The sequence below is a fragment of the Fibroporia radiculosa genome, assembly GCF_000313525.1.
Source record: "Fibroporia radiculosa TFFH 294 genomic supercontigs, scaffold3160, whole genome shotgun sequence".
Classification (NCBI taxonomy): Eukaryota; Fungi; Basidiomycota; class Agaricomycetes; order Polyporales; family Fibroporiaceae; genus Fibroporia; species Fibroporia radiculosa.
Window position 1 is genome coordinate 86,933 of NW_012133375.1, and position 19,444 is coordinate 106,376.

Consider the following 19,444-nt stretch of genomic DNA (forward strand, 5'->3'; position numbering starts at 1 on the left):
TTCACGTCGGACAACGACCATCACCGATTCGCCGCTATGGTTGAAAGTCTTGTACTTTCACTGCTGTTCTCAGCTGACCTCTTCCTACTTTCCCAGATTGAATGGGATCTGTAATCGCGTATACGTCAGAGGTGAAGTTGAACTGTCCGGCGGAAACGAATATTATGGGGATCTCTGTCTCTCGTGATTCGGCTTGTGCAAGGCGTCCTACAGGTATATCTACCAGAGTTCCTTGGTGAATGACATGTTGTGCAGGATCCAAAGTGAGATTCAGGGTAAGCACCAGCTCCAGTGCTGAGGGAGTGTTCAATAAGGGCGAGGTCAAATCAAAAAGATACTCACGAGACATGTTGACCACCTTGATGCGCAAATACATGAATTCATTAGGTGAGGCGAAATATTTGGACCTTGTGGGATCCACAGCAACGTCTTTGGATACACCATCCTCATCTCGATAAAATAGCGACATCTGCACTCGCACTGTCTCCGTGCGCAGGGTCTCAAGCATGGGCAGCGTCATCCGTTGTTGTCGCAAAGAAAGTGTGCCCGTACGAGTGCCGCCGCTCTACGAATTGCGAATATTCAAGAGTCAAAGAAATTCAATGCGAAAGCGCTTACTTCTTTCCATCGGCCAGTAATCACTTTGAACAACTCTTCCCTATACCAGAATAGCTCTCGCTGTGCCTTCTCTTCTGCTGATGTTAAGGCAGACTTAGCCACGACAAACTGCCTGTCAGACAGTGTAGGGATGGGCCTAGACACGTGTTCCTCAGATAACAATATCTTTTTGATAGGTAGGATCAATCTGTAGAAAGGTCAAGTCATCTAGATGCATATTGCATATCCCAACAAACATGATCACCTCGATGTGGACCCAGGCGGCACTAAACGTGTTGTTGAGGCAAGATCTACAAAATTATTTCGGCTTCAGTCAATACAAAGATGATCTTTGTCCGTCACTCACCCGGCTGTGATCTTTCAAACGTGACCTCAAATGGTAAACCATAGGTATTTCGCACATCTACCGTGAACAAACACCAATCCGCTGCGTCGTCAACGTTCCAGACACCTTTCTGACCCCATTCACGTTCGAGCGCAACTGGATCGTCGGCAGTCAGCATCGAGGATGCATAATTCGTGATAGCGGAGAACGATAGGATATCCATCGCATGGCACGCTAACATGTGATAGACGGTCACCACGACGGGGTATGAGAGCTGGCGCGAGTGGAAGATATCCAACGACTTGTCAGGGACTTCGTGGCGGTCGATGTATGCATACGAGACATGGACTGCGCCACTGGTGCTGAGCAAAGATGTGAGTAGGTCAAGCAAAATACAGGTCAACTTACACTTACCAGCCGACTTTGCCGAAGCACTTAACAGTCACGGTTGTCTTTTCGCCTGGATCTACCTGATGTGTTCCTTGGGAACTATCCCAGAAAAATACAGGCCGACTAATTAGGTCATATTCCGTCTCATACGTGTCGAATATAGACAGTTCTCCCTCGGTAAGAAGTTGCTGGGCAGGAGCAATTGTCGAATCGTCGAATGTAAGCCGCAGAAAGTTAATTGGTAACAATGATACGTTCTCAAATGTTAACCGGATCGTTGACCTAAGTACACCGCCCCATGAGCAATATTGTAAAAAAAACCTGTCTAAACAAACTAGAAACTCACGTTTCACCATCGTAGAGCATGACTGCTCCATGTGTCAGCGACGTCCTTTTGATACGCAGAAGGGGTTGCTCTGGAACAACGTTGCATTCCAGATAGCGGATCGTTGTCGTCCTCGCGCTCTGCCTTTTTGCTTGCTTATCAACTCTTTTCCATGGACGAGAATCAAGACCCGATCGTTTGGATCGCCCGGCCTCGAATAAAGCTGTAGTTCGCCGTTGTAAACGCTGGTCGTCCTCTTCTGAGGACAATGGTAAAGTATACTCGCGCGGGACACCGCCCGGAGCTTGCACAGTGCATCCGCGAATCACAAGAGTACCGGCTTCGAGTGCTCTTCCAGAAATGGTGACAGGGTGGTACGAGTTTGAAGGAATGATCACAGGCATGCCCTCTGACTCAATGCGTACGCCAGACGTGCTGTAGGCGGAAAAGAAAACGTAGTGTCATGTCAGAAAGACGTTGCAGTAAGAATGATAGATCAAAGTGCATTCTCACCTTAATGCTATACTTTCTAGCTGTAAATCAAAGATGAATGGATTTCGCAGAGTGACGGAGACTTCAAAACGTTCGTTTTGAACGAGAATACTTTGCGTCTAAGAGTAAACACCGTCAAAACCAATTCTGGAAATCAGGAAGGGAGTAGGGTGACCTGTCCTGACATTAGTTTTCGCGGATTGTATAGAAATGGATCTCTGGATCCACTAAAAATAGGATTAATGCTTGGATTATTGGGCTTCGTTGTGATGAGTGATAAAGGCTTCTCAAGAGGTAAGCGAATGAGGGGCAAACTATGTTACAGGTGAAGCCAAGTCCATACGATAGAAGTGACGACTACTCACGATAATACTTCTACGCTAATGACTGGTCGTCCAGCCCAATATTCCACGGTCCGTCTGTCTCCCCTACGAATCGCGGTCGCCAGGGCACGAGTAGCCGTGTGATAAAAATGAAACTGGTCACTCTGACTCATGACCGGATGAAGCATTTTCAACGAAGACAATGAGAACTGGGCAACGGAAGGATAGTCTGAGTGGATAGGGAAGATACTGCCTGAGAATCCAATCTGTCTCTAGAGTTGTTACGCACCAGGCAATGCTTCTGCTACCGCAATCGCCTCACGCACTATCCCGATCTGGAGCTCAGGCCAGCCAAAAGGCTCCTGCGGTAACTCTGATAGATCATCATCGTCCGCATTGGATACGTCATCGGTCATATCACGGTCTTGTCTTGACGTCGCTTGCGAAACGGCGCTGACATCGACCAATCGTACGGTCTCGAGATCGACGCCATGTACCCTACAAATATGCTTGACGATTCGGAGTAGACTGTCGTTCCCTTCTGTCCTCTGATTTTCCCTTATGCCGACAGTTCCTTGGCTCGTAGAAGCCCCAGGTTGTGCGAGTCCACGATTCATTGAACTGCTGCCAGAATCCCGTATTCCAATCTGCTCCTGACGTCCACATACAATAAGATCCATTATGGATCCCAACGTTTCGCGAAGGATGTAGGCTTCTTTGCGGAGATAGCCCAGGGCTCCATACATTCCGGCCGTAGCTTGCAGTATTGTGATTCGCTCACGTGGACCCAAATGTAGAAGCCAAGGCCCGTGAACCTGAGCCAGAACGCCCGCGATCTGCGCACGGGAAATACCTGTGATAGTCGTAAGTCGTTCCATATGAGCATACGTTGCTTTAGGTGGCAACGTGGAGGCGGCATTCGTCTCTCCCTTAGTACCTGCAACAGGATGTGTAGAAGGAACTCCGGACAGGAAGGGATTTGGACCCGGATGCAACATGTTTGCAAAGGTATTTGAGCCCCAGCCTTTGCAAGTCCACACTGCAAAAAGTAATGACGCTTGACGAAGAACGCATTGGGCATACAAATATGTTTGATGCACGTGTGACCCTTCTGCATCTGATGGAGGAGCCGTCTTGTGATAAAGACCTTGAGCGTAGTTCAATTTATCCATAATGTCTTGCCACGGTTCCTTCTCATTGTCGCTACTGAGCTAGGGGAGGCGACTTGTCATACAGTACCGATATTGTGTAATGACCCACGAACCATACTGTTACTTGATGACCATGCTTCGACTATCGGAATGGTGGCTAAGCCCTCCAAGGCAGATGCATGCCATACTGCATCCTGTGAGTTTTTAAACAGTGCAATAGCTTCGGTATACCTATTAACAATCAGTTAAGCGCAGCGCATTCTTTGAGGGATGACAAGCTTCCATACCAAACTGATGAGTCTGCATGCCTACCGGCGAGCAAGAAGAGGTCACCCAACACCTTGAAGAGCCTACCGTGAGAAGAAGCAGCTCCAATCGCACTTGGTCGCTTCTTTGTCGTCGCCGGTGTTGGAGGGAGACTAGCGTGCCGGATTGGAGCAAGACCAGGACCAGAGGAGACCCGCTTGGCCCCAAGAGGTGTCTTAGATCGCGAAGAACCGTTACTCAGGTCTGGCTGACTATTACGAGCTGGGAGAGGTGCAGGGTCACGAAAACCACCACTTGAATCAAGTGGCTTCGGAAATTCAGACGAGGGAGGGAGATTCGGGAATAAAGATGCGTTGAGATACTCATTCCCAAGGGGAGTTTCTAACGATTGCATCTATAGCCATGTTTATGAGTAGCAGATGGTATGAGCATGAAAGACAAACCACTGCTGCGAACTGCCCAAGGATTTGCGAACACAGCCCAGCAATTAGCGTACCGATGTGAACTCGCTTGTTGCCCATCATACCAGGGATGATTACAAGACCAGGAAATCGGTCCCCCACGTCTAGCCCGACATCACTGTCTTCGAATACAAAGCAATTTCTAGTGGCGGGAATAGCGGACCCTTGAAGAGGCAGGCCGCTCATGGCCGTACCGAATGCAGTCAGGATCGAGGAAATCGAATCAGATTGAGAGCAGGACGCAATACCAATGACTCCAAGTGGAAATTCAGATGGTCGAAAGAGGGAAAGCGCATTGTGGGATAACGAAGAGGGATGTGATAGATAGTTTAGATGCAGGTGGCCCTTGGCGAGGGGGGTGGGCATAAAACGAGCTGTTGAGAGTAGTCACAGATTGGGGGCTCAGCATAGAAGTACATCTAACTTACCTCTATCATCTCTTGAATCAATTGGGATATCTTCAAGCGGGATGGTTTCAAACCCTCTGACTTCCGACGCCCATTTCTCGTACGTCGCCCGGTGGATATTTCCGATGGGTACAATCAGTATATGGATGTGTGCAAGAGATCCAAAGGCGAGGGAATCCATTCAAACGATTCGCATTCGGACGCAGGTCGAACAACGGTCGGGAACGCCAGACTTGCAGCAAGTATGTATGGACGCCACAGGATGTCGTGCAGAGATTACCGAGGAATCGACGTTCACCGACTTCGACAGCGATTCAATGCCAAGCTGTGGGACTTGGGACTCGTTCGTATTAATTAGACGCCGGGACACGAAAAGACGCCCCGGCGCTGTCCTCAACCTCATATGGCGACGATGCCAGTTCAACGTTCAATGCCGAACATTGCTAATGCTACACCATAAAGTTATACTGCTGGTCACGAAATGGTATGGAAGAAATTCTTCGACGTTCGGTGGACTGACTGTACCAGCCTCTAAGCGACCGAAAAAGAGGGCAAGCAATGCTGGTGGCAGCCACGCTGGCCTTCACATACTATACAATATGGACCATCCTCCTGGTAAGCTGGGCCTAGGAACTATTGAGTATTTGACACTGTATAATGCAGCAACATCCAGCCATTCTTCGACAGTGCCGCTCCTATACATCAAATATTCCCATCGAGAGAGTGGGCTATCCGTATTCCCACTTTTATTTTGATCTTGGGCATATCTGCCATCGGTTGTTTTCTGGGAGCCATGGCGATTACAGGCCAGAGACAGGTACATCCATATGTATCGCGAATGAAGACACAGAAGTAATGACGCAATTCGAAGCCGAAATGAATAAATACTGTCCTTCCGTGGCTTGCTAGCTTACAACTCTGCGAATCCTTTCCGGGGCCGAGTCCTGTCGCTTAGCTGCGTACAACCTTTCCTCAGCCTGCATCTCTGTTGAAATTTGGCTGACGAAAAAATCCAATGAGGCGTTCGGTGATGGCTCTGCTAAAGCGCGAGTCACTCGTGCAAGCTTGTAAATCGCAGTGTCAATGATGTCTGAAAACGAACATTTAAGACAAGTACATGCTTACCCTCGATTCACCTTGTCCGATGCTACGTAATCGGTCAAGTACACGCGTCTCGGAATTGGCGGACATCGTATTTGTACATGATTGATGCAGGAACAAAAGGAGGTCAGCAACGGATGCGCACAACATAGGTGCCAATGGCTGTGCGTCCGGGAGGTAAGATCTCAGGAATGAACGACGACTATTCAAGATTGGATGACACACCGAACTACCGCCTGCATGTGCGACCGCTTCCAGCGCAGCCATAATGCGGTCAAGAGGGGGCCATAATTCATTCCAAACAGTCTTAGTAGCAAGGATCTCGCCATCTTGCAGCATATTGACTTCCCGGTCCTCGCTGAGCCTTTCCCTTGCTTCCCTATGGTGATTCGCGGCCTTCCTGACAAGAAGTAGCCACAGCTTGATCGATGCATATGCACCGCTAATGTCGATATAAGCAGAGTTTTGCGCCTCGAGGCTTGCTAATCGCTGAGGATCCTTGTATGGCTCGAGGCAGCTAGAGTAAGCCAGAGAGAAAGCAGGAAAGTAGTCGAATATAAGAGACGCAGAAACGTCATGGGAGCTCTGCAAGGCTGCAATGACAAGTACATTCCATGTCCGGGTGGGTACTTGAGAATTCTGTCAACGGTGAAATCGACATCTCGGTTAAATCTGAGACAATTCAGGAGTACTGAACTCACCGCCAATCTACTTAAGATAGAGGGTTGAAATTCTGCTACATCGAGCGTCAGGGCAGCTGCAGCTTGCGACACATCGAACGTAATCTGGGGTTGGCTCTCGGTGTCGTTACACAAAAGTAGAAGCGCGTCCGTCGCCAATTTGTATACCAGGTCCTCCGGAACGGGGATCAGCTTCCGTTTCAGAAGCCTGGGGACTACGGCTGCGCGCATGGTCTACGGAATCGATTAGTGCACTTAATTAACAGCGCCGATCGACTTACTTCGCATAAGGCCACCATAGTTGCCGGAGCAACCCGAGCTCTTCCACGTACAACATCTCCCACAATTTCTATCATCACGAGTGTTATGGGATTTGTCGGCTGTCCTCCAGATGCTACCGCCGCCTTCCTATATAATTCGGATGTCACATCAACGACGCGAGTTAGGCTTTGTGTTGACACCACACAACGGATCAACGTGGCCCTGAGGAGGGTCTCCATGAAACCAAGTATGTCCTAAAGGAACAATTTCAATATGGAAGTGAACGAAGAGGTCAAAACCAAACCGACTCGACTATAAGCCTTATTGTGTTGGATAAGTGTACAAGCAAGTAAAAAGAGAGGGCTGGTATTGAATGCACCCGGAGGCCACTCAGCGGTGCGTCGAGCAATACCTGTTAACCAAATTCCAACGGCTGAAAACACGACAAAGTTGATTGAAGAAATTAAAGTAAAATGCGTCACTTTTTAACTCACACTGCAACATGTCTGAACTATAGTCTGCGTGATGTACGACTTCCACAAATGTGGCTAGATTCTCGATCACCAGTTGGAACGTCTCAGAATCATTCTCTAGAGACCTCGCAAGCGTATCACGAAGAAGCGTGTCATTTAGACTGCTTCGTGTCGACACCCGTCTTCCCTTTACCTTGGGCGCACTTATGAAACGCAAGACAGTGAAGAATTCGGCTGTGAGCGGCCGCTATGTAGAGGATGTCAAATTTAAATGATACAATGAATTTCGTCACTTACCTTACATAGGGCATTAAAAATGCCACCAGTCGCGAACCTATGAATATCGTCAGCGCATAGTCAAATTAATTCGACGGAAAGTCAATAACATCGTGAGTGTCGTCACCAGGAAAGAGCATGCTTGATCCACCAGAACATCGTCCGTATTCTTTTCGAAATCGAGGACGGTTAGGAGCCGAATGGATATTTCAATCGCCTCGCTGTAGACCAAAGAATTAAGCGACCGCGTACACGGAGGGCCTATTAAACAAGCTGACATCAAAGTATTACCGACTACGGCGGGCCATCTCTTAATCAACGTGTGACAAGCAGAAAGTGCCAGCTGCCGTATTTCATAACTGACTTCGGCCAGTACTAGATCCAGAGCTCGGCGGACCGCCTTCCGCAAAGCCCCTTGAAGGTGCTTCAGAGGTCTCCTATCAAAGTCATGTTTATAAGATATAATTATCAGAGATTTAAGGAGGTTCTTTAGGGTAACTGGCAGTAGAGCGGCAAGATCTTCTGCGTTCATGAAGATGTCCAGAAGCACATCTACAAGGATAGATCCAACTAGTAGTGAGCAAGGTGCCTCATCCTCTGCGTATGGGCCACCCATCATTGATGGCGACACGTCATATGCTTGTGAAGAATCCAGAACAGAGATGAAGTCGTTTAAGCAAGAGTCAGCTGACTTCGGAATCAAGGGTAGGCTGTGAAAGCGGATGTGAAAGCTACGTCCAGTGATGGTAGGACACATAGCAACTTCGCGATACCCGATGGCCTTCACGAGGTGAAATTTGACTTTGACCAGATGTACGGGTTCAATTGGTATACCATCAGAGATCATCCGCATGGCCAGAGATAGTAGGGACATCTGGGAGACTTTAGGTGATCATTTCACCAGACTTTTAGCCACTTACCCGCAGACAGTCGCCGTTGAGATCTTTCTGTTCTTGATTCTCTATATTTCCAGAGGGAAGTCCGTACATAGCCTGATACCGATCAGTACCAAGCAAGAGACATGTACACTTCACGTCAGAACGCACCATGTGTTCCGCAGCCACATCATCATCATCGAATTTTTGTGGGGACTCGTTTTCGAGTAATGCTTCCGTTATCGCATTCCAGGATAACACTACATACAGCATCTCACTTAGTGTTTCTAAGAAGACCGGGATATATTATTCACCTTGCCAACGGGGGAAATGGGATCGCAATTGATTCAAAAAAGACACTAGGGTCACGCGTTCAGCAATGGGAGACTTGAGTAGCGATTCGTTCCAGCAGCTTGCGATTGCGTTCTGATGCGCTTCAAGCAGGGTTCTAGCCCATGTATCCAGTGCAACTCTGACTTCTTCCTGTAAATCACTATAAGTCCAATACATGCATGAATTGACGAATGAAGCACCCTCTCATCCATCCAAATGCCTGAAAAGAAGCGATCAAAAATTTGGATGACACTAGTCTTCCATTGACGACCCTCGACATTGAACGCGGGGCTTGTAACATCCAGAATAATACGGAAAAGTCGTAGCGCTGCCTGGAGACTGTGATTGTAATAAAGTCACTATGTATGCCGTGGGTTTTCAGGTGGCTTACCGTAGTTCCCATTGTTTTTGTTCGCTGATTGCGTCATCAAGTAACTTGTAGAATGGATGCGGGTCAACCACAATAACGCGCAACAGAAGAGCAGGACGAATGATAGATAAATTTGGAGCTTGAATACCATAGAACTGCCATATACTGATACAAAATCAGCTTTTGCGTAAAACTCAACATATGAACATAAATACCAGACACAGAGTGTGGGCATATTGCGCAGTATGAAATTATCAACTTCATACGACTCCACGAAGGGTGCGTCATTGACAAAAGCATTGAGAAATTTTGCGATAAGACTGGACACCTCGTCAATTTCGGCCTCAACGTACATTTTCAAGGCACGCATGAGCTTTGCGTCGATAATGACAGGATCAGATATAGTAGAATTGCGGGAATGCAGCTTTCGTCTTCAACACTTCATGAGCGTGCTTGCAAGGAAGGACAATGTTTTGCATAAAAAGCATTCACCTGGAAGGTAAGCCACGTATATCTTCATCTCGCAGTATGTCCAACTCCATGATATATTTCCGCTCGCAACCATATACGAGGAGACAAATTGCCAGGGACTGCCTAATGAAAGTGATGCTACTGCCTCATTAGGCAAAGTCTGTTGTCGGTCTCAGGAGATGCAGCTCACTTCTTGTCCAACTCCTTCTTCGTGCGAAGGCATTCAGATATGCAGGGAGCAAGGAGTTGTTGAAGACCGGCAACCACAGCTTGAAGTTCCTGACGTCCAACCGATCTAAGCCATGCTGACCACAAAGTGGCTTTGATCAGTAACAAACATTCCTCCAATGTAGCTTCAAATTGCTGGGCAATAGACACGAATTGCATGAACGTAGGAATGGAGATGTCAACGCCAGCGCAGACAAAGAGGCAGAGCGACTGCATCGTGTCTGTGAATCCAACTCGGCTTCCCGTCGCGGCATCGGTCAATATCCGCAGAGCACTACCACTGGCAAAGTTAGCCGTACCCGATATACTGACTCCCGGTTCTATTACGGAGCTCAACCGATGGCTCGTTTCCACTTCCCGGTTAAAAAGACGAGATAATGATGACAACGACTATAAATACATCAGCTTTGCACATCAATCAGCGTTGTGGTAAATCACATACTTGCGAATCAGGGGTCAATGAATTTGCTCTTTCGAGCCAACGTTTGAATAAGTCATCGAATGCGGTAAACAGCACAGAGACTTGATTCAGCTTTATGATCAGCTTTAACAATTTATCCGCACTGGCGAGTTGGCGTCTCTGTTGTATCATAATTTGCGCACGGTAAGCATGCCATACTGATTCCAATCAGAATAAAAGTTCACCATCCTACGATCGTCCACCTCCTTACCCAGAAAGTACTCATCTAAGGTTTCGTCTGTATCGGTTTGACGTACGAGCAAAGTAAATACGGTGTCGGCATAATTGTCAACATCCAGATTATGGAAAGCCAACATCCACCTAGAAGCATATTGAATCGATAGCGCTCGCCTGCTGGCAACGTAGTCCCCGCCATTGTTAACGGAGCTTGCCTTCGCTGTTTTTGATAGAACTGATGAGGGCCAAGGTTGTGCTTCCGTAGCAGAGCGCACTCCCGGAAGACTCTTGCCTTTGGCGATGTAATCACGAAGCATTATACCCAGATTCTGGTCCTGTATAGAGCATCGTCAGTGTCACGACCTGCGCCAAAAACAACAACTCTGACCTCGGATATTATCCATTTCACTACTGCGGAGCAAAGCCTTTGCAATGCGTAGTCTGTCATCATCCTATCCGGCCACATCTTCCTAACGAGTAGCATAAAACCTGCTTCGTTGACGGATAAATCCAGATCCAGTAGACAGGCTTCAATTGTGGACACCAAAGTCTCCACTTGATTAGACACCTCCAACCCGACTGGTAGAGGAAAACAGCAACGGATTTGTTCGGGCTCTCGCACGTCATTGAGAAGACGTTCGCAGTCCAGCCTTTGGAAGAAGCCCAAGTCTGACAGAAGTGAAAGAACATGCCTTGCTGCAGCTTCGGAAAATACGTGGAATTGATCTCCCAACTGGTCCCGAATGTGAGCTAAAGAGAGCGTTTCATACGAATAAGTAGATTCGCTTGCGGTTTCATCATCGAAGGGGTCCAGGGCATCTATAGTCAATAGGTTGACCGAAGCAGTGGCGTTTCCGCTAGGCGACTTGAGCGAGGCCGCAATGTACGTTAAGATACTCCAGTCGAAAAAAATTGACATCATAGATGCTTGCATATTGTTCTCAGCGAGATAGTCCCCAATAGCTTGCGATACCTTTAGCTTTCCCGATAACAGTGTCTTCTCATAAAGGCTGACAAGATTGTGGAGTTCAAATTTCGGCACGCTAGCGTCTTGCGAAGGAGATGTCGGCTCATCCGAATCTACGATGATAATGGAGCCAAGTACAACACCAAATCGAAGAATGTGGGATTGCACCCATAAAATTGCATGAACAATTGAGATATCCTCGTAAGACTGGTGTCCGATCTCAGCTTCAGTAAAGATCAAGCTGCGATAATGATCCATAAAAGATGCACGCAACGTCTGCATGTTCACCGCGATAAAAGTGTCATCGGCAGAAAAAGACCGGCACCGAGGAAGTTGTGATAAATCTTCCGTGAGGCAAGATGAGTGAACGAAATGTTTGCATGACATACACCTCAAAGCCTGCATCACGTAGCCCCAAAGAGGACGGCGGCACATGAAGCAAATGGACATGTTGAAGAGGTTCACCCATCGGAAGGAGTGCTGCCCTTGGAGAGAGACAATCGGCGAAGACGCGAACTTAGAGGGTGGAACAGGACAGAACTTGTGTAGAGCAATTCTTTGTCTCTCTGCTCCAGATGCCACAACGTATTCGGAGAAAGAGCTTCCTTCAGGATAGTCGTAGCAATCAAAATGCACTCCACACATGCACAGTGGGCAGAAAAGTCCGAATTCAGCAATTGAGCGAGAACACTGTCGACAATTATTTTGAGAAACGTCTTCGAATGAACCAAGAGTTGATCGAATATTGAATCGCCACGGGATAAATTGATGTGCATATGGGTTGCGATGATGATGTAAAGACCTGCGTTTGTGCTCTAAACTCTGTCTCATGCGAGACGGTAACGCTGGAACCGACATCTCTGGGAAGGATTTACAGACCACCAGATGACCAAAGGCTCGCGGCCAATAGCTCGATAGAATTTTCAAGGCATGATATCGGGCTCTCGGTGTGTGATATGCGGCTACCGCCAGAATATCCAGATAGGCGTCGGGTTTGTAATTGACAAGTCTGTGAAGGAGCCGGTGAAGATGAGGCAACCATGACGAATCAGGATTCGCGAAGTCTACATTGTCTAAGATCGCCGTAAGCAGTGGTGAGACCAATGACGATCGCTGGTGCGTAGCAACGTCCTGAGTAGGTGCATGGGTTGACCTAGTCTTGTTTATCGCGGTGGAGTTGTATTTCGACCACCTGGGCCAATCCGAGACAGATTGGCCACCTACGGGTACATCATCCACTTCATCTACGGTGATAGACACCATCGGAGCCTTGGCGTCGTCAGCATCAATAGACAAACCTACGTATCTTCATCAGCCAAATTATCTCATCTGATCCACGTACTTACTATGCAGCCCACCACTTTGACTATGTTGAGCCTGGTCTAAACCTTCTAAGATGTCGCCGAGGAGTACGTCGTTAAAGAAGCCTAGCAGCCGATTATACAGGGTGGGGTTGAAGGAGTAAAATGCAGGTATCACCGCAAATGCGATCTGCGATAGTGTGACCATGTCGTGACGATGATTGTGAATCAGAAACTGTGCCACATCTAGAGTGACGGCATGCAGAGCGTAGGGAGGCCTTGATGGGCGAGGGGTTGATATTTTGAAGCGACAATCTTCAGAAATAACAGAAGCGAGTACTTGTATGCATTGGGACAGCAACCGGGGTGGTGTGCGAGTAGCTCTCCCTTCTGGAGCCAACGGTGTGGCAGACAAAGAACGGGAATGGACTCGAGATCGTCGTCGAACGTTCTGACTTCCCTTCCCCGATTCGATCTCTTTCCCGCTGTTGTGCCTCTGTTCAAGATGCGTAATACTACTTGCCGAGTATCAGTCCTCTTAAGTACACCGCGAGTGAGCGGAAAACCCACGTGCCTATCGTTCAGAATGTCCCACTTCTGCTGAGCCGAGATGAGGAGAACGTCCTTCAATTGAGTCATAAGATCAAATGTGGCATCCGTATTGAATACGGCCTCTTCTTCAACTTCACTTTCAGATTCATCCCGTGAAGGATGGTCATAGATTCGCCCCTCCGACAGACGACGCTTATGCTTAACCGTCTCTTTGACAGATTGGACAACTGCGCCTAACCCTCTATCGTTCAAAACAGATTTGAGACTTGGGCCATATAGAGACGAAGGTGGTAAAGGTCTCCCCTGCAGCTGTGCAAGTAAATGAGCTAGTAGCTTGCGGGATTCGTTGCGAGCTTTATTGGCTCCATGAGAAACAGCGATGTTTGGCAGGTCGACAGGAGAGGTTTCGGCCCTAGGAGAGTTGAGTGGCAAGAAAGATGGTATAACAGACTGCGATAGACTGCGTGCGCGGCTGCGAGTAGCAGAAGTAGGCGTTGCTAAACTGGAAGAAATGCTATTATCGATATCACTGCGAAGGTAGCTGGTGTCGAGACGAAGAATGGGGGTCGACATGATGCAGCAAAACTAAAGGACGCCTCCGGGTCAATGAGCGTTCGAATTTCGCAGATCCATTGCTTAGGATGAAGAGTTGCTCATGAGCGCTAATAGGAATTAGACGAGCGCGTAATGGTCGCGACTCGCGAGACCATTTTATGCCTTCAAGCTTACTAAGTTACTTAGCTAGGCCGCTCTTGCGCTGACAACTACTATGCCTCGTAAGAGAATCGTTGCAGGAAATGCTACACAGCGCACTCTAGACGGATTTCTCAGATCCAGCTCGCCTATAGAGCTGCAGACAAATCCTCATGAATCTATTCGCAAACCGCGAAAGAGGCAAAGTCGCAAGACAGTGTCTGACTATAACAGTTCATCCGCTCATATACTCGCTAATAATGATGATTTGAGTCAAAGCAGCGACACAGGCGCGATTCATTTTGAGCAGCAAGTCACAGAGATCAGCTCGGACGAAGATAGTCAAAAACAGTCTCCCCGCCGGCCCGTATCCAAAAAACGCAAAGTTACCGCGCGCAGAGCCGATAGTGACGATGAAGATGTCGCCCCCGTTGCGAGTGAGGAGGAAGTGAAAGGCATTCCAGTGGTATGGAAAGCGCGAAAGACTGGTGTAAAGCGGTCGCAGGTAGTTGTGAGCGACTCAAGTGAAGAACAAGGATCCAAGCATCGGCGAAGAAAATTCGTCAAGGGAATCAGACCCCCTTCTCCTGAGGAGAATTTGTTGAATGAGGTCGACGAAGACAGTAAGCTTACTTGGTCTCGCCTTGCACACTAGCTTGTCAAGTAATCCTTGTCTAGAGATCATCGAGCCCCGTCTCCGTCAGCGTGATAAGAAGTCCGTTTTTCAAAGAAACCTTGAGAAACTCAAACGTCAGCTTCTTTGTACTCTCTGTTAGAATTGTTCTTACTGTGTGTCTGAAGGTAGGAAACGAGGAGAAGTCGTTGAATCACCGTCGTCGTCATCGAATGAAAAGTCGGACGATCCAGTACCTTTCAGACATGCTAAACGCGACCGTTCCGCGGAATCAAGCGATCAAAGTGGGGCTGAAGCTAATGCCGACGATGGTGGGGAGGACGAGGATAACTTCATAGTGGAAGATGACAGTACTGAAGCTCCAGCACTTCCCGTCGAGTTCAGCATGAGCACTCACCAGGATCTTGTCCACCATTTCAAGACCATTTGCCAGCTATTTGTGCACGTTGCCGTTCATCCTAAAAAGGATCACGCGTTCGTCATGGAAGAACTTCTCGAGCGTAAGTCACGGATGTGCATTTTACGAAGTGCGAGACATCTAATTCTTGAAGAGCAGAGCAGTATTTTATAGTACCTTTATCTGTCACTCGCCGTAAAATATCCGGCATGCGGGATTCCCTCGTCACTTCGTCCACATGGAGACCTGAGTTCAAGAAATCCTTAGATACATACCCTGATTTCGAAACATTCCGACTTGATTTTGCCACACCTTCATGTGACGCATGTCATCTAGGGGGGCGAATGTCTACCATACTCGGTAGACTGGGCGGTCGCCCATACGATCGTGATTCCTTTGAGGTGAGTGTTGTCTTGCATCACTAGGACTATAATATCAATCTATATTCAAGGATGATGGCGCCAGCTCTGATCTTGATACCAGTGATGAGAAGGGACGATACAGCCATACGAGGAGGGAGTTCCACCTCGGACGCTTTTGTGCTGCACGGACTCGTGCGTACCACAACTTTACACATTGGGAGGCAAGCATTACGAATTTTTGCACGTCGATGCCAGATAACTAATTCTAGCCTTTTTCGGTCTTCCATAGCATTCCCTCTTCAAAGCTCTCCTGCTAGAGATCGACTCACTGCGGGACGGAAATGCAAATGGGTTTGTACGTGTGGCTTATGCTGGGAGCATGAAGCCACCAGAGGACCTGTCGGATGCAGACGCAATTATGGAATGGTTGGATTCCAGAGGTGTTATCAATTTTGAGTGGCTGAAAATAAAGGAGATGATGGAGAGTGCCAGAAATCTTGAGTCGCGTGCAAGGAAAGGGGAAGATGATTTGAGCGACTAGTGGTGAGCATCGTTGGTAGAGCTTTTAGTCCTAGCATAATGCAATGAAGTTGGTTAAGTCTATTGGAGTGCAATATCGTGTATTTCAGTGACTCATTCAGAGCTGTCTTCATCATCGAGTGCATGCGACTGAACCTGACATATGATTCACATGAAATATGGAATACCCCAACTCTGGCACTGAGCCTCTGCGAGGACAAACTGGTCCGATAACGGTCATCAGTAAGTACTAGCTACGGACCTTTTCAATTTTGTTTCTCGATAGGACCCATGAAAATCACATGATCCTTTGTGCTCGTAACTTGTAATACAACTTGTAAGTGCTGTGGCGCGCGCCTCTCTAAGGCTCTGACTCTGAGCCCCGGCATCGTCGAACTTGAAGTCGGTCAAAGCTTAGTCTAGTGTTCTACTTTTCTTCCTTGAAGCTTACAATTTTTGAACACGGCGTTTGATATGTCCTACTATCCACCACAGACCGGGGCATCGTACCCGTACAGTTCTTATCCTAGCTATCCACAGACAGCCGCATATCCTACTACTCCATACCAATCACCATACTCGACTACTGTGACTGGGTACGGTGCAACCTGGCCATATCCATACAGTTACTATCCCCCTCCTCCGCAACACCAGCAGGCACCGCAGGCTGCTGCAGGCGCTGTCAAGTCTGCTGTAGCCGGTGCCTCCGTATCAACAACGCCCATAGTAACGACGCCTGTTGCTCCTGTCCCTGCCAGGCCCACACCTGCTCCGACAACATATACATTTACTCAAACATATGCGCCTGGGGCTGCTGGTGCCGCTGCACCTGGGAGGAGCGCCCGGAAGCAGCCGACATTCAAAGGTTTATTCACCAAGGAGTGTACGTTCGTTTCCTTCTAGAATTTCTTCATGATTCATGACCTGTGTCACTATGTCAAGTGAGGAATTTGATGTATGGCTTTGGCGACGATCGCAACCCCGCGCATGATACTGTGAATGTCATGGAGGAAATTCTAGTAGAGTACATCGTAGATGTGGTATGTCATGTAAACAGCTCTACCTTCGAGTCATCTAACGTGCTTATGCTCAATCAGTGCCAGACTGCGCTTACGCCAGGCAAGGGAAAGACACGTCTGTCCATAGAAGACATCCGTCGAGTGTTGTCGAGACCTGCGGATGCGAAAAAGCTTGCGAGAATGGAGGAACTGCTCTTCATGCAGGAAGATATCAAGCGAGCGCGCGCGCAATTTGAGGAGTCCGACATGGCACCAGGAAATTCGTTCCCATCGTGAGATTAGGCACCGCAAAGATGATATCGTTTGAACGGGCTCTACAGACTCTGGCTCTCTCGCTCAATTCAATCAGCTGCTGATAGCCGCAGCCTGTCTGAGTCTGTAATATGTATTCTACGAGAAATTGTGCGGCTATACAGCTGAGTGACTTTCGACGGGCACTATCGTCTATGGTGGGAGCATCGCAATTCGAAATTCGAAATTAACATGGAATAGTTGGATTCCTCTCCCGGAACGCCTCACTCGGGCTTCAAAACTTCAAATTCACTGACCAATTTTCTTACGAAGGACGATCTCGAGCTCTTGACTTTTCATATCTTGTAAAAATAGATAGAAATGAAGCTCAAAACCCGTTGAGCGTATACATGCCCGATATCTGCGTGGCATATCATATGACAAACATCCTCATCGAGACATTTCACTCCTACTTACTACGGGCAAATGTCTCTGTATTCTGCTGCCCAAGGGTTATCGACGACCAGAGAAGCGAGATGATCACTGTCTTGTGAACGCATGTGGCGTTGTTCCGGCGTTGATTAGATAGCGGTCTCGAAATTGCTTGCCTTCACTTTGCTTTTACTTGTCCTCAGCGGAAGCCAAGCAATCGCAAGGGCGAGTGTGAAATGTGTAGTAAAATTCACAGCCAAGTCGGACGTAAATGTGTATGTGTCATTATCCATTGGAGGATGGCGACATTCCCGCTTGTCAAACCGGTAGCACTGAAGTGTTGCCAATTCTCTCATGAAAGGCTCTGCGAACACCATACTGACGCACCTGCCACCTGGTGTCATATCGAGTGGTAATGGACATCAGTTACTGCCCGAGAACCGGGGTGTTGGGAATTCATCTCAGTCACTAATTCCTCACGCTGCAGGCGGTCACACGATACCAAGTCTGGATCATAATTCAAGTTGAAAAACAACACTCGAGGGAGTTTAGGAAATCCAACCTTCTTTTCGCACGTTCTCCGAATCGGCCTCAATACACTCATCCGCACTGAGAACATTCATCCTCCGGGCTCCCGCTGAAGCAACATATTCCAGACGATGGATTTACCACGTGAAAGATCCGGACAAGATACCGCCTTATTCTTCCATTGCGGTATCGTCGTCGCCTTCATTCTGGTCGCCAGAGTCGTCGGCGCCCTTTGAACCTTCCCTGACCTTGGCACGAAGCGCGGCTCCTGTTGGAAAACGCCTGAGCTCTCAAGGTCACGTTCTATACAGGACTACTTACCTCCGCTCTTACTAAGTGGTTTAGCATAGTGCTGGAGCCACTCCTCTGATTCCCAAACTATTGCAGCGAGTGAGAATTTTGCATAATTATGGTCGAGTAATGTACTCACTAGCCCTGTTTCCGGCACCCTGTACAGGCGCCTTGACTTGACGGGCGATGTTGACCTTCAGGACCCGGCCGTTTAGTTCATTCAAGTCCATGTTGTCGATTGCATCCTGGGCGTCCGCGGGGGAAGCGAAGGTCACAAATCCAAATCCACGGTGTTTGGTTTCTGTGAGCCTTGGTTAGTACTGCTTGCACAATGTTTGGTGGAGCTCACCGGTTGGTTGAGAGGGATTTGACGCAGCAAGAGGGATTTGCACCTCAATTACATCGCCTAAATTCTAGCTTAAGCTTCGCAAAGGGTGTTCAAACCCAACTGACGCACCGAAAGTTGAAAAATTCTCCAGGAGAGAGGTTTCGTCTACGTCGTCCCCGATCCCGCCAACAAAAATGGTTCGTTTGGTTTTTGTTCCGTCCTCCATTACGCGTTGTTGGAATGTGACATGACAGTCGAGGAGTGGACAAGCTTTCTCACGGCCGCCTCGAACGTGCCACAGGCGCACCGTAGGCGCTCTCGACGCTCTCAGTGAAACTTCGTATCTGTCCGGTTGCGCAGGGCCTTACATCCTGATACTGATGGATTACCGCGGACTCGCTACTACATATAGCTGTCGTCGTGCCTCGTTTTGAGCTCGTGCGGAGTGCGATCATCGCATTTGTCAAGCCATCCACTTGGGAGCTGGTGCGAATAATCAGCCTTTTCGAGAACTGACATGCACCGGACCGCCACGTTCATATTGCGTACCTCCGTCGCATGAGAACCATCGACGTTCATCTGGCTTTGCAGGCCGGGAACAGGTCTCCTAATCGGGCAAATTCTTCTGGTCTGTCATTTCGGCTGGCGCCGATGGTCTTTCTTGGGTTCTTGCAGTCTCAAGCTTTGCTGACGCGCGGGTCACGCAGCGGGAGCTACGCCTTGCCT

The 19,444-nt window shown here is 48.3% G+C and overlaps 5 protein-coding genes across 5 annotated transcripts; 2 read left to right on the forward strand and 3 right to left on the reverse strand.

Moving 5' to 3' along the window:
- Positions 1-34: 34 nt before the first annotated feature.
- Positions 35-4,940, reverse strand: FIBRA_04466 (uncharacterized protein; the record flags this gene model as incomplete). Its single annotated transcript, XM_012326264.1, has 15 exons — positions 35-294; positions 343-565; positions 619-805; positions 863-908; positions 965-1,305; positions 1,358-1,615; positions 1,680-2,093; positions 2,172-2,269; positions 2,326-2,464; positions 2,516-2,702; positions 2,763-3,684; positions 3,738-3,855; positions 3,912-4,285; positions 4,335-4,726; positions 4,781-4,940. 15 exons carry the CDS (start codon positions 4,938-4,940, stop codon positions 35-37), a joined length of 4,119 nt encoding a protein of 1,372 aa, XP_012181654.1.
- A 1,047-nt stretch (positions 4,941-5,987) lies between these two features.
- On the reverse strand, positions 5,988-13,857 carry FIBRA_04467 (uncharacterized protein; the record flags this gene model as incomplete). The annotated part of the gene is made up of 22 exons (XM_012326265.1): positions 5,988-6,062; positions 6,086-6,499; positions 6,562-6,774; positions 6,822-7,055; positions 7,110-7,234; positions 7,296-7,521; positions 7,572-7,608; positions 7,661-7,771; positions 7,829-8,424; positions 8,471-8,542; positions 8,597-8,685; positions 8,740-8,908; positions 8,959-9,097; positions 9,150-9,293; positions 9,344-9,559; positions 9,621-9,737; positions 9,790-10,217; positions 10,270-10,407; positions 10,473-10,799; positions 10,853-12,729; positions 12,778-13,228; positions 13,303-13,857. 22 exons carry the CDS (start codon positions 13,855-13,857, stop codon positions 5,988-5,990), a joined length of 6,753 nt encoding a protein of 2,250 aa, XP_012181655.1.
- A 196-nt stretch (positions 13,858-14,053) lies between these two features.
- On the forward strand, positions 14,054-15,911 carry FIBRA_04468 (uncharacterized protein; the record flags this gene model as incomplete). Its single annotated transcript, XM_012326266.1, has 5 exons — positions 14,054-14,600; positions 14,656-14,727; positions 14,779-15,111; positions 15,168-15,409; positions 15,660-15,911. The coding sequence occupies 5 exons, from the start codon at positions 14,054-14,056 to the stop codon at positions 15,909-15,911; spliced, it is 1,446 nt and encodes a 481-aa protein (XP_012181656.1).
- Positions 15,912-16,363: 452 nt separating this feature from the next.
- On the forward strand, positions 16,364-17,184 carry FIBRA_04469 (uncharacterized protein; the record flags this gene model as incomplete). The annotated part of the gene is made up of 3 exons (XM_012326267.1): positions 16,364-16,772; positions 16,832-16,929; positions 16,987-17,184. 3 exons carry the CDS (start codon positions 16,364-16,366, stop codon positions 17,182-17,184), a joined length of 705 nt encoding a protein of 234 aa, XP_012181657.1.
- Positions 17,185-18,269: 1,085 nt separating this feature from the next.
- Positions 18,270-18,944, reverse strand: FIBRA_04470 (uncharacterized protein; the record flags this gene model as incomplete). Its single annotated transcript, XM_012326268.1, has 5 exons — positions 18,270-18,367; positions 18,421-18,477; positions 18,530-18,691; positions 18,740-18,796; positions 18,848-18,944. 5 exons carry the CDS (start codon positions 18,942-18,944, stop codon positions 18,270-18,272), a joined length of 471 nt encoding a protein of 156 aa, XP_012181658.1.
- Between the last annotated feature and the right edge of the window lie 500 nt (positions 18,945-19,444).